This window comes from Oncorhynchus mykiss, chromosome 31, assembly GCF_013265735.2.
Source record: "Oncorhynchus mykiss isolate Arlee chromosome 31, USDA_OmykA_1.1, whole genome shotgun sequence".
NCBI classification, from domain to species: Eukaryota; Metazoa; Chordata; class Actinopteri; order Salmoniformes; family Salmonidae; genus Oncorhynchus; species Oncorhynchus mykiss.
This window is the reverse complement of record NC_050571.1, coordinates 36,255,670-36,269,172: the sequence shown is the minus strand read 5'-3', so window position 1 is coordinate 36,269,172 and position 13,503 is coordinate 36,255,670. Positions and strand designations below refer to the sequence as shown.

At 42.9% G+C, this 13,503-nt stretch overlaps 1 protein-coding gene across 1 annotated transcript; it reads right to left on the bottom strand.

The window, feature by feature from the left end:
• Nucleotides 1-2,478: 2,478 nt before the first annotated feature.
• On the bottom strand, nt 2,479-6,563 carry LOC110505112 (proteinase-activated receptor 4). The gene is made up of 2 exons (XM_021584095.2): nt 6,111-6,563; nt 2,479-4,108 (listed from the first exon to the last, which is right to left on the bottom strand). Exons 1-2 carry the CDS (start codon nt 6,232-6,234, stop codon nt 3,030-3,032), a joined length of 1,203 nt encoding a protein of 400 aa, XP_021439770.2. The 5' UTR covers nt 6,235-6,563; the 3' UTR covers nt 2,479-3,029.
• Between the last annotated feature and the right edge of the window lie 6,940 nt (nt 6,564-13,503).

Here is a 13,503-nt window from a genome sequence, read left to right as displayed (position 1 = left end):
CCTAGACCAGGTATCCTCAAACTGGGGGTACCGCACAATGCCGTAAATATATATACACTACCGTTCAAATGTTTGGGGTCACCTAGAAATGTCCTTGTTTTTGAAAGAAAAGCTAATTTTTTGTCCATTAAAATAACATCAAGTTGATCAGACATACAGTGTAGACATTTAATGTTGTAAATGACCATTGTAGCAGGAAATGGCTGATTTTTAATGGAATATCTACATAGGCGTACATAGGCCCATTATCAGAAACCATCACTCCTGTGCTCCAATGGCACGTTGTGCTAGCTAATCCAAGTTTAACATTTTATAAGGCTTATTGATCATTAGAAAACCCTTTTGCAATTATGTTAGCACAGCTGAAACTATTGTTCTGATTAAAAAAGCCATAAAACAGACCTTCTTCAGACTAGTTGAGTATCTGGAGCGTCAGTATTTGTGGGTTCGATTACAGGCTCAAAATGGCCAGAAACAAATAACTTGTGTCTGAAACTCATCAGTCTATTCGTGTTCTGAGAAATTAAGGCTATTCCATGCGAGAAATTGCCAAGAAACTGAATATCCTGTACAACGCTGTGAACTACTCCCTTCACAGAACAGTGCAAACTGGCACTAACCAGAACAGAAAGAGGAGTGGGAGGCCCCGGTGCACAATTGAGCAAGAGGACAAGCATTTGCTGCCAGTTGAGGACTTGTGAGGCATCTGTTTCTCAAACTAGACACTCTAATGTACTTGTCCTCTTGCTCAGTTGTGCACCGGGGCCTCCCACTCCTCTTTCTAGAGGGAGAACTAAGATGACTTTTGAGTAGTAAGACATGTATAAAAGCAACAGATACCATTAATAAGAAGGGGCTAGAGGCGTCTTATATGGTGAGCTACCGAGTGGCTAGGACAGGCAAGCCCCATACTATTGTGGAGGACTTAATTCTTCCTGCTACCGCGGAAATGGCCGGGAAAATGCTAGGGAAAAAGGCCAAAAAACTATACAGACAATGCCTTCATCAAACAACACTGTTTCAACGCGCATCAGTGACACGGCAGGAGATGTTTTGAAACAATTACTGCTTCGCATACAAGCCAGTGAATTATATGGGTTACAGCTGGTTGAGTCAACAGACGTGGCGGCCTGGCACAGCTCCTGGTATATGTCCGTTACGTTTATGGGGTGTCAGTTACGGAAGACATCCTCTTCTGCAAACCACTGGAAACCAGGATAACAGGAGAGGATATTTTTTAAGTACTGGACAGCTTTGTGACATCAAATGGACGTTGGGGGTCAATATGTTTTTATCTTTACTGATGGCGCAAAAGCCATGACAGGAAGACATAGTGGAGTGGTAATGCACGCGCAAGCAGTTGCTCCCTACGACACTCGGGTACACTGCAGCATCCACCGAGAGGCTCCTGCTGACAAGGGAATGCCTGACAGCTTGAAAGACGTTTTGGACACTACAGTGAAAATGGTTAACTTTGTTAAAGCAAGGCCCCTGAATTCTTCTGTATTTTCTGCACTATCCCATGAAATGGGCAACGCTTTTACAACATACAGAAGTGCGCTGGTTATCAAGGGGCAAAGTATTGACACGTTTTTTTAAATTGAGAGACGAGCTTAAAGTTTTCTTTACTGACCATAATTTTCACTTGTCTGATCACTTGCATGATGACGAGTTTCTCACACGACTGGCCAATCTGGGTGATGTTTTTTCTCACCTGAATGAACTGAATCTAGGATTACAGGGACTCTCTGCAACTATATTCAATGTGCGGGACAAAATTTAGGCTATGACTAAGAAGTTGAAGCTCTTCTCTTTCTGCATTAACAAGGACAACACACAGGTCTTTCCATCATTGTATGATTGTTTTGTGTGCAAATGAACTCAAGCTTACGGACAATGTAAAAGGTGATATAGCAAAGCACCTGAGTGAGTTGGGTGCGCACTTACGTAGCTACTTTCCCGAAACGGATGAAACAAACAAATCCAGTTGTTTGTTTCATCCGTTTCAGGAAAGTACCTACGTAATTGAAAGTTATCCCTTTCATGCCCTGCCTTCAGTCCACTTACCGATATCTGAACAAGAGAGCCTCATCGAAATTGCAACAAGCGGTTCTGTGAAAATTTTATTTAATCAGAAGCCACTGCCAGATGTCTGGATTGGGATGCGCTCTGACTATCCTGCCTTGGCAAATCATGCTGTTAAGACACTGATGCCCTTTGCAACCATGTACCTGTTTGAGAGTGGATTCTCGGCCCTCTCTAGCATGAAAACTAAATACAGGCACGGACTGTGTGTGGGAAATGATTTAAGAATGTATCCAATACAACCCAACATTGCAGAGTTATGTGCATCATTTTAAGCACACCCTTCTCATTAACCTGTGGTGAGTTATTCACAATTTTCGATGTACAAATAAGATTTCATATGTAAGATGGTTAAATAAAGAACAAAATGATTGATTATTATTATATTATTATGATTATTATATGTTATTCACATTTGAGAGTGTGCTGACCCTGGTACTAGAGGGGGTATGCAGCTGGAGGTTGAATGTTTGAAGGGGTATGGGACTATAAAAAGTTTGGGAACCACTGACCTAGACCGAAGAATAGGGACAACACACACTGCAACTGTATTTTTCCCATTTTGTCAGATTTATAAAAGACAGTCCATTAATATAGATTGACTGTGTAATCCTGTAGAACTCTAACGATACAAACCCTCATCTCGAAAACCAGACCATAGGCAACAAATGAAGAGCATTTGAAATTTGTGGGAGGCAAAGTGGATGTCTAAAGAGACTATTGTATGATGTATGTATCATGTATGTATGTATGATGATGATTCCTAAACACCTCCCTCCATTGACTGCATGTTTATGGAAATTGCACAGAATTTGCCATCCATTTTTTGTTTTTCACAATATACGATAAAAGTCATTGGCTGTATAAATGAGAGTCTCACATAAACCAGAGGAACAACACAAGATTGAGTCTTCGTCTGATCCTAGTGCCTACACGTCTAATACCTATCTGCATGCTACCTCCCCCTCTGACGTCACCGGGCTTCGACTAGACTTGGACAGCAGTGTCACCTTTGACCTTTGCGTCCCCTTTGAGGTGGACGAATAGGACACCTGGTTCCCCGTGGTCGAGTCTCTCCCGTTGTCGCCGCGGCAACACAGCACCGTCCTGACCTTTTCCCTGAAGTCGTCAGAGACATAGTAGAAGATGAAGGGGTCGATGCAGCTGTTCAACGTGCTAACAGCTAGGCTAACCATGTAGGGCACGTACAGGTCCTCCCCGTCATCCACCAGGTAGGAGTCGGAGTAGTGCAGGAGAAGGAGGATGTTGCTGGGTAGCAGGCAGCCAACGAACACTACCAGCACTAGCACAGTGACGCGCACAGCGTGGGCGTAGCGCTGGCCTCCCGCCACTAGGGTGCGTATCACGGAGCCGTAGCAGTAGAGGACGACCAGCAGGGGGAGCAGGAAGCAGAGAAAGAAGAGTGTGAGAAAGTAGGGCAGGAAGTAGTTCTCATGCTCCTCCTCAGGCAACGCGTCGTGGCACGTGGTTATGCTCGGCTCGTCCAGCTTGTAGGACTGGCGGGAGACGAGGAGAGGCACCATGGCGGCCAGCGCCACCGCCCACACGCCCAGGCTCATGTAAAGGGAGGTGCGGAAGCTGCGGAGGGTTTTGGCACCGAACGGGTGCACCAATGCCACGTAGCGGTCGACGGCGATGAACGCCAGGCACAGCACCGAGCCATACATGTTGCCGTAGAAGAGCGCCGTGACCACGCGGCAGAAGGGCTCGCCGAAGACCCAGTCGTTGCCCTGGAAGTGATAGACTATGCGGAAGGGGAGCACCATCAGTAGCATGAGGTCGGTGGCGGTGAGGTTGATGAGGAGGATGGTGGATGGCATCTTCTTGGTACGGAAAAGAAGGACCCACAGGGCCAGGAGGTTAGCCGGGAGGCCCACAGTGAAGGCTACCAGGTAGAGCATGGGCACGTAGAGCACGGTGGTGGGAGCCTGCACCTCCTGGATCTGTTTGTCTTTCAGGGTGGTGAAGTTGCAGTTGGACACCAGCTTGAAGGAGCGCAGCCCTGTCAAGGTAGAAACAGAAGAGATTTGATCATTCGTTAGAGGTTCTGCATGAAATTATTTTCAGTATAAATGCATTCATATACTGATATTTTACCTAGAAAAAGCTGTGCATCCTAGTTAAGCATTCAGATAAGGCATACCCCTAACTTGAAATGTGTAGGTGACACAAACTTCTAATAACATCAATGTGTGATATACACAAAGGATGGAGATATGCCTGCATTTCTCACGTTAGGATTCAGCCCAATGCGAAAAGCTTGCAGGACTTTCACATCCGTAGTCGAAAGGACATTTTGGGTGAAAACTTGAGTTACGCGATGTGGATCTCAAGCTAGGATTCAGATCATTAAGAACAAAGTGATCTCATCAGCTTGAAAATAACCTATGGTCATGGGAGGGTTCTGGCAATACCATTAAAGTGGTCTGTGGTACTGTATGTCTGAAGGTGTGCGAAGTTGCTGGATATTGGCGGGAACTGGAACACGCTGTTGTACGCGTCGTTCCAGAGTATCCCAAACATGGATGATATGTCAATGGATGAAATTTCTGGTGAGTAAGCAGGCCATTGAAGAACTAGGGCATGTTCAGTTTCCAGGAATTGTGTACAGATCATTGCGACATTGTCTGCCATCTGTCCCGGAACAGTTGAAATCAGGATTAATCTGTGAGAGCACACTTCTCCAGTGTGCCAGTGGCCATCGAAGGTGAGCATTTTCCTACTGAAGCCGGTTATGACGCAGAACTGCAGTCAGGTCAAGACCCTGGTGAGGACGACGAACATGCAGATCAGCTTCCCTGAGGCGGTTTCTGACAGTTTGTGTAGTTTGTTCTTCGGTAGTGCAAACCCACAGTTTCAGCAGCTGTCCAGGTGGCTGGTCTCTGGCAACAGCCCTGGTGGACATTCCTGCAGTCAGCATGCCTATTCCATGCTCCCTCAAAACATGAGACATCTGTGGCACTGTGTTGTGTGACCAAACTGCACATTTTAGAGTGTCCTTTTATTGTCCCCAGCACAAGACGCACCTGTGTAATGATCATGCTGTTTAATCAGCTTCTTGATATGTTACACCTGTCAGGTGGATAGATTATCTTGGCAAATGAGAAATTTTCACTAACAGGGATGTAAAGAAATTTGTGCACAAGCTTTTATGGAAAATGTCTAGGATCTTTTATTTCAGCTCATGAAACACTTTACATGTTGCCTTTATATTTTTGTTCAGTATATTTATCACATTTGAAATGCAGATAGACTGAAGCTTGTTTAGCTCCTACACACTTAGAAAAAAGGGTTCCACAAGGGTTCTTCGGCTGTCCCCATAGTATAAATGTTTTGGGCTCCAGGTGGAACCCTTTTGGGTTCAAGGTAGAACCCTTTACACAGAGGGTTCTACGTGGAACCCAAAAGAGTTCTATCTGGAAACAAAAATCACAGGATTCTTCTATGGGGACAGACAAAGAACCCTTGTTGGTTCTAGATAGTACCTTTTTTCTAAGAGGGTTACCTCTCTTGTTCAGTACCTTGACTGTGCGTGTAGTGGCTCAGCGTTGTGAACACTTTTTCAATCACCAATTAAATTTACATTCCAGTTTAGCCTGTTGTTGTTTTAGCCATTACAGTTAAGTGGCAGGCTATAGTGACAGTTCCCAGAGAGCTCAGGCTCATTTCAGCGAATGGTTTAATTTACAGGAAATAGCTGGCCGGTATATGGCAATAATGTACATAAACTACCCTATAGAGAACACATTCCTACTCAGTAGATAAGAGGCAGTAGATTAGCTTGCATGCCGGTATATCTTCAAAATCACAGGAAACATGACTTACTGTTGTACATGAATACCTATCAAAATAAAAAAAATAATTCACACAAAGAAAATAATTCACGCAATGAAACCCAAACGAAGGGTTTCATTAAGCAAACCATTAGTTTGTGGTTTGCTTAATGAAAGTGACCTGAAGGAGTTTGGATCGAAAGAAGAAGAAAAAAAGATGCACCAACTTACGGACGCCCATGCCAGTGCACTCCTCCGTGGTGGGAGAGGAGGAACAGCCATGGAGGAGAGCAGAGAGAGAGAGCAGCAATAGCAGAGTCCTGGCTGGAGTCCCGGCTGGAGCAAAGAGACTCATGGTGCTGCAGAGGATCCGTGCTCTCTCACAGCGAAAGCTATAATTTATGGTCAGGCGCTACTTCCACAAGCAGAGAGAGCTGCCTCTCCCTTCCTTCCTTTCACTGCTCCGTGTAACGCAGACCCTGTGTCCCAAATCCTGTGATGATAATACAGTGAAGTCTAAAATTGTTATCTCCTTTGCCACAATTATCACCCTTCAAATCACTGTGTTCCTGCCGAAGTTTGTCAAGAGTCTCAGCTGTGTCTCAGATGAGTTCAGCAGCTTGACTTCATCAGACTACACCGCTCTCTTCTACACTGTACTCCTATCCTCTATTCTAATATGGTCCAGCTGTGTGTCTAGTTCTGCCTCTGGGGGAGGTGCATGTTTGGTGGTTGGGGCATGACATTGTTCTTCTCATGCTGTGATTCATATGAGGAGAGAGCGGTGAGTTGATCTTCCCCACGCTTTGAGGAACAGGAAATATGGTCATTTCACCTCTGGGGCCATAGTAAGGCATGCATTATTCCAGACAGACATTCACTCACACCCAATGACCCAACGAGCATACAACAACAAACACACACATACAACCACACACACACTTCATAAGTAAGTGTCATTGTGCTCAAGAGTTCCATGTTCTGACATTCATTGAAAATATCCTGTCCTAAACAACAGCCGTATGTTCCCAATCCCCCTCTCCCTTGCAGCAATCTTTGTTGTCCATACTGGACTCAATCGTGCATCCTCTGATGCCATTTAAAACACAACCTACAAAAAACTTCAGGTCTTGACGCCAGAGGGTATTACATTCCTGCCGTTCTTAGGAGGACAAGCCGTTGTCAAATAAGCATCAATAATCTTCCACTGGGCACAGAGGCTGTGCTTTCCACCCAAATACTCTCTAGTTGTGTAAATATCCAACCATTCGTTTTATATGAGACCTCTATTTTTCACGTAGCTCGGTTTATTTGCTCCTCCTGTCTTGGCAGTCTGTCCTTCCGCACACATATACCAAGCAACCCTACTCAGACACACACAAATAAACATGACAAACACACAGTCTATCAAGCTGGATAAGCACATGTCCTGTGTCCCCAGTATGGTGACTGTGAGGAGAGAGGTAGAGGCCTGCATGAGGAGCAGTCACTTCGGTCAGAGAAGAACAGGGGCATATCAAGGCAATGGCCTTGAAAGGACTAATAGCAAAGTCAAATAGGGTCTGCAACACATCAGCATTACAGTCCTTGTCCCTTCTAGCACAGGGCAAGTGGATTGAGAGGGACTTCAACTAGCTAGCTAATGTTAGCTAATGTTATGCTGATGTGTTTTCATGTGAATTCCTGACATCTCACAGGAAACGATAGGATCTTAGCTGACGGAAATGAGGGATCACGGATGTAGGGGAAGTGTGTATGCGTTCCACCCTGGTGTTTATATATTCAGCCTCAATAGGCTATTACTGATAATGTGTTTCTGTAATTTTCTTATTGCATCTGGCAAAGTGTTACCAAATCTTTGTTTTGTATTTATTTAGTATGGTCAGGGCGTGAGTTGGGTGGGCAGTCTATGTTTGTTTTTCTATGATTTCTATGTTTCGGCCTAGTATGGTTCTCAATCAAAGGCAGGTGTCATTAGTTGTCTCTGATTGAGAATCATACTTAGGTAGCCTGGGTTTCACTGTGTGTTTGTGGGTGATTGTTCCTGTCTCTGTGTTTGCACTGTTTTAGGTTTTCTCACGTTTATTGTTTTCTTAGTTTATTCATGTATAGTGTCTTTATAAATTAAAACATGAATAACCACCACGCTGCATTTTGGTCCGCCTCTCCTTCAGATGAAGAAAACCGTTACACATTTACTCAAAGAACTTTGCAAAACTACGGTGAAGTCTCTTCTTTTTTTTTTATGTGACGACATTTTCAAAACTCCAATTAAGATTCAAATATGTCTGCAGAAACAATGGGGTGTTAGCTATGATATAACACCTTGAGTTTGAAAACATTATTGGTTATTGAATTACAGTAAGTGAAGTGGATTAACGCCCATAAAATAATGATGGTAAAAGAATGACATCATGGGTCTTTGATCTGTACTATACAGAAATGCATAATTATTCATGTCATTCTCTTCATGGTGATGTATCCTGAATAGGTACACAAAGGTAAAAAATGTAGTATCTCCCTTTGCATCTCTGGGTTTTATTATACACACTGGCTATTATTCTAATAGTCACAAATTCTAACAAAATTGTAACTACTTTTCAATGTCCGACGTCTGGTGTTGGTTGGTGCTCAGTGGGTATGAGGGGGCTCATAATAAAATAATTATTTGGTGGGTGCTTATATTGGTCCTATTTCACACATGTAGATGTGTGTATTAATACATGTGTGAATTTCAAATGTGTTTTTATTCATATGCCAACTCTCCCTGAGAGTCTGGTCATGGTAAGGGGTCTGCCATTATTGACAGCGACCGTGGAGGAATAAGGGTTAAATGCCATGCTCATGGACAGATTTTTCACATTATTAACTCTGGGATTGAAAACATTTGCCATGGGTCCTCAGATCCTCAAAAGGTTTGACAGCTGCACCATCGAGAGCATCCTGACTGGTTGCATCACTGCCTGGTATGGCAACTGCTCGGACTCCAACCGCAAGGCACTACAGAGGGTAGTGAGAACAGCCCAGTACTGGGGCCAAGCTTCCTGCCATCCAGGACCTCTATACCAGGCAGAGTCAGAGGAAAGCCCTAAAAATTGTCAAAGACTCCAGCCACCCCAGTCATAGACTGTTCTCTCTGCTACAACATGGCAAGCGGTACTGGAGTGCCAAGTATCTAGGTCCAACAGGCTTCTAAACAGCTTCTATCCCCAAGCAATAAGACTCCTGAACATCTAGTCAAATGCCCCCCCCCCCCCCCCCCCCCCCCTCCTCTCCCCTCTCCACACCACTGCCACTCTCTATGCATAGTCACTTTAATAACTCTACCTACATGTACATACTACCTCAACTAGCCGATGCCCCCGCACATTGACTCGGTACCGGTACCTCCTGTATATATTGTTATTTTTTACTGCTGCACTTTATATTTACTTATTACTTTTATTTCTTATTCTTATCTGTGTTTTTTGGAAATTGCACTAATGGTTAGGGGCTCGCAAGCAAGCATTTCACTATCTATACCTGTTGTATTCGGCACATGTGACTAGTACAATTTGATCTGATTTGATTTTGATTTGGTTTGATCTGAACTAGCAACCTTTCAGTTACTGGCCCAAAACGCTAACTGCTAGGTTACCTACCACTCATGGGTGGGTATCCATAAGAACGAGGAGAGGTGACATTAACTGAAGAGAGAAAGAAGAGAAGTGAGCGAGAGGGAGGGGTTGTCCAGACTGTTTTCACACTCTTTTGCTTTGACTACCACGTAACAGAAAGAGAAAGAAAAAAGTTACAAGCTGAACAAAACAGTATGCCAGTGGAAGGGAGGACAGTAGCACGTGACTGAACTGTGGTTTGTGACTAGTTTGAATTCTCATTGTCGCCAATTCAGTTACAGTCATTCTGTTACGGATTTTTTGGTCAAATTGTTACCGATTTGGTAACAGAATGAAGAGTTTTAATCATTTAATAAATAAATATTAAATAAATGTTTTTGGTTGGCGCTGAGGCCCAAGTGTCAAACGCATGTTAGTTTGACATTTTGTCATGTAAAAACTGCCACATTGGCATTTTCCAGCCCTAATGCCAGAATCGGCAATTTACCTGTTCTAACCTCAGCTCGTTTGCACTGAGATGGGAGGGGTGGCAATAATTTAGCTTTGTCCTTTAAAAACGAGCACAAAAGTTACAATTTCATGCATTGCTAATGGAAAGTTTTAAGACCCACAATAAGCAGGTCATAACCAGTGATGTAGTGGTAAAAAAAAAATAGGTGGGTAAACTCTGATAGCCAGTTGTGCAGAAAAAAGCAATGCTTTTTTTTTTGGTCCTGTCTGTATGGCCTTGCAAAAGCCTCACAAGTAGACCATTTAGAAACCTTTTATGGATAGGCTACTTATGCATGGCCAGGATTTTTAAAAAGACACCAGATGCATTACTGTGGAACCAGCTTTTGTCAAAGTAGGGTAATGTTTTTTTAATTAATCAAACAAGAAAACAAGAAATTGCTAGAGGAAAATAACTTAAATGTTTCAAAATAGGAGTGTCACAAGGTCACCATCTCTCCTACCATGATGAGCATATATGTACATCCAAAATAATAACAGAAACTGGCTAAAATATCGTAATAGCCTACGTAGATAAAAAGGGGATGTCCACTCACTGTTTTGCTGCTGACAAACTTTTGAATAAAGCTTTGAAGATGAACATCTATTTTAAAGCGGTATCATTAGCCAAACCCGATAGTCTTGTCTACTTGGTGAAACGCATTGGGCATGATGAAAAAAAAACTGTCTTCATTGAGAGGAGGGGAGGTTATTAATCAAATTAAACAAAAAGGACGTGAACAAAAAACAACATACCTAGTCAAATGTATTGTAATGAAGACGAAGGTTATTATCCTGATTTAGACCCACCTAACCCACTTATTCCCCCCTGCGCTGTTCGCTCTATAACCTGTTCATTAATGTGCCCTGCGACCATCATATATAGACCTCAATGCATAGACAATAAGAAGACAGTGGCAGAGTAAATTCAAACACACATTTGTTTTATCACCAAACCGGATAGCAACCTCTGTCCGGTGAAGTCCAGAATGCATGTGCGTGTAACAGGCAGTTAGTTACATGACCTACAGCATTGTCAAGCAAGTTGTTTCCGACATTTTCGACAGAGAGTTATCGCAAGTCGCAAAGAAAACAGGAGCTGCCTCCACTATTCCCGCACCATTTCACCAACAACATCAAATCACCTCTGCTTCGTCTAATACAGTGACAATTAAAAGATACCAAAAACAATTTAGTCCAATCAACGTCAGCTAAATATTTTGTGGCTGTCCATGGTTCTGATTTATGTGTGTGTGCGTGTCTGCGTGCGTGCGTGCGTGCGTGTATGTATGTGTGTGTGTGTGTGTGTGTGTGTGTGCAAGAAGAAAAATATTTTGACTCACCCTACTTGTAGAGAAAAGCCAATGCCATCTTCCTCTCTTTCGTTTTGACGAAACGGTCTATCACTCTATCATACATGACGGTTGGATCAGAATCGCCATTATAATCAATGGCCAGTACAGATAATTAAGTAAAACCACAAGTCCAAATCCCTATCTCCATCCATGGCTAATTTTGGAAAGGGACAATTTTAGCTAGCTAGCCACCGGAGGACAACTACACAATGAGATGCAACAATTCAAGTTTTTCTGTCATTGATGGATGATCTCAATGGGATTTAAAAGGAGTTACCACCAACTGTACATTTCGACCAGAAGGGGACTGCCGCTTGACAACTCTTCATTTCAAAAGATTGGCCGCTTCGTGGGTGTGTGCGTGAACCTATTCAAGTAAGTAAGTAAATACATTTTGAAAATGTAAACAAAATATATATATTATTAGCTAGCTAAAGCAGGCCACTCTGTGTAGGCTAATGAACTGCTTGTTAGCTAGCTAGCCAACTGTACATACTATAGCTAAGTGAAATATCATCAGCTACCTGTAGTTAACTTCATATTAGCTTATCTTGATATAGGCCTATTTGTCATTGTAAATAAAAAAAATGCATGCTCCAAATGCATTTGTAGATAACAGCAATGGAAGAGGGTGAAATTATTTTCTGCTCCAGCGGTCAGAAATTGAGTAAGTGTACTAGTTAGATAGGGCAGGTTGTATGATGACGTTATGAAAATATTCTCCAGTTTTATTCCCTAGAGAGGAAAACTAAGAAGACTGTCAGATATATAATAGTCAGGGCTGTCTAAATGTAATAAAATGAAGCCTGTTTCTTTGTGATGTCTGTCCTCAGATATGGAGAGCTGCGGAAGCTTGTCTGCCAATTAAGAGGTCCAAGTGAATGTCCCAAAAGACTGCTCAACATCCTTGTATTCCATGGGTTGTATGTGTATGTAACAGGGTTATATTGGTGATTCCCCTTGCCACTTTATTGTTAAGCCAATGGGTTTTTGGTTTGAGTTTGTTTTGCCTTCACCTACTCAACATGGCATCTTATTGGCTGGTTTGCGTAGCTTGCTTACGAGGGGGGATGTTCCAGTTAGAATCGTCCCAGTGAACAAGCACCAAACCAGCGTGCGATGGTGAGACGTGCATTGCATGACGTGCAATTTTGTGTCGTTCTTATCAGAATAAAGCTACATGACTGGTGCTACATGTTGGAGTTCCGTGTCGATGACTGATTGTACACAACGCAAGACGAGTACTGTTACATGTACTTACAGTGCCTTGCGAAAGTATTCGGCCCCCTTGAACTTTGCGACCTTTTGCCACATTTCAGGCTTCAAACATAAAGATATAAAACTGTATTTTTTTGTGAAGAATCAACAACAAGTGGGACACAATCATGAAGTGGAACGACATTTATTGGATATTTCAAACTTTTTTAACAAATCAAAAACTGAAAAATTGGGCGTGTAAAATTATTCAGCCCCTTTACTTTCAGTGCAGCAAACTCTCTCCAGAAGTTCAGTGAGGATCTCTGAATGATCCAATGTTGACCTAAATGACTAATGATGATAAATGCAATCCACCTGTGTGTAATCAAGTCTCCGTATAAATGCACCTGCACTGTGATAGTCTCAGAGGTCCGTTAAAAGCGCAGAGAGCATCATGAAGAACAAGGAACACACCAGGCAGGTCCGAGATACTGTTGTGAAGAAGTTTAAAGCCGTATTTGGATACAAAAAGATTTCCCAAGCTTTAAACATCCCAAGGAGCACTGTGCAAGCGATAATATTGAAATGGAAGGAGTATCAGACCACTGCAAATCTACCAAGACCTGGCCGTCCCTCTAAACTTTCAGCTCATACAAGGAGAAGACTGATCAGAGATGCAGCCAAGAGGCCCATGATCATTCTGGATGAACTGCAGAGATCTACAGCTGAGGTGGGAGACTCTGTCCATAGGACAACAATCAGTCGTATATTGCACAAATCTGGCCTTTATGGAAGAGTGGCAAGAATAAATCCATTTCTTAAAGATATCCATAAAAAGTGTTGTTTAAAGTTTGCCACAAGCCACCTGGGAGACACACCAAACATGTGGAAGAAGGTGCTCTGGTCAGATGAAACAATGCAACAATGCAAGACGTTATGTTTGGCGTAAAAGCAACACACCATCCC

What these genes read in the sequence shown, in the direction of transcription:
- LOC110505112 (XM_021584095.2), bottom strand. Translation starts at nt 6,234, where the DNA reads ATGAGTCTCTTTGCTCCAGCCGGGACTCCAGCCAGGACTCTGCTATTG. An exon ending in GTGCACTGGCATGGGCGTCC is followed by an intron (nt 4,109 to 6,110) that starts GTAAGTTGGTGC and finishes CTACCTTGACAG; the next exon opens with GGCTGCGCTCCTTCAAGCTG.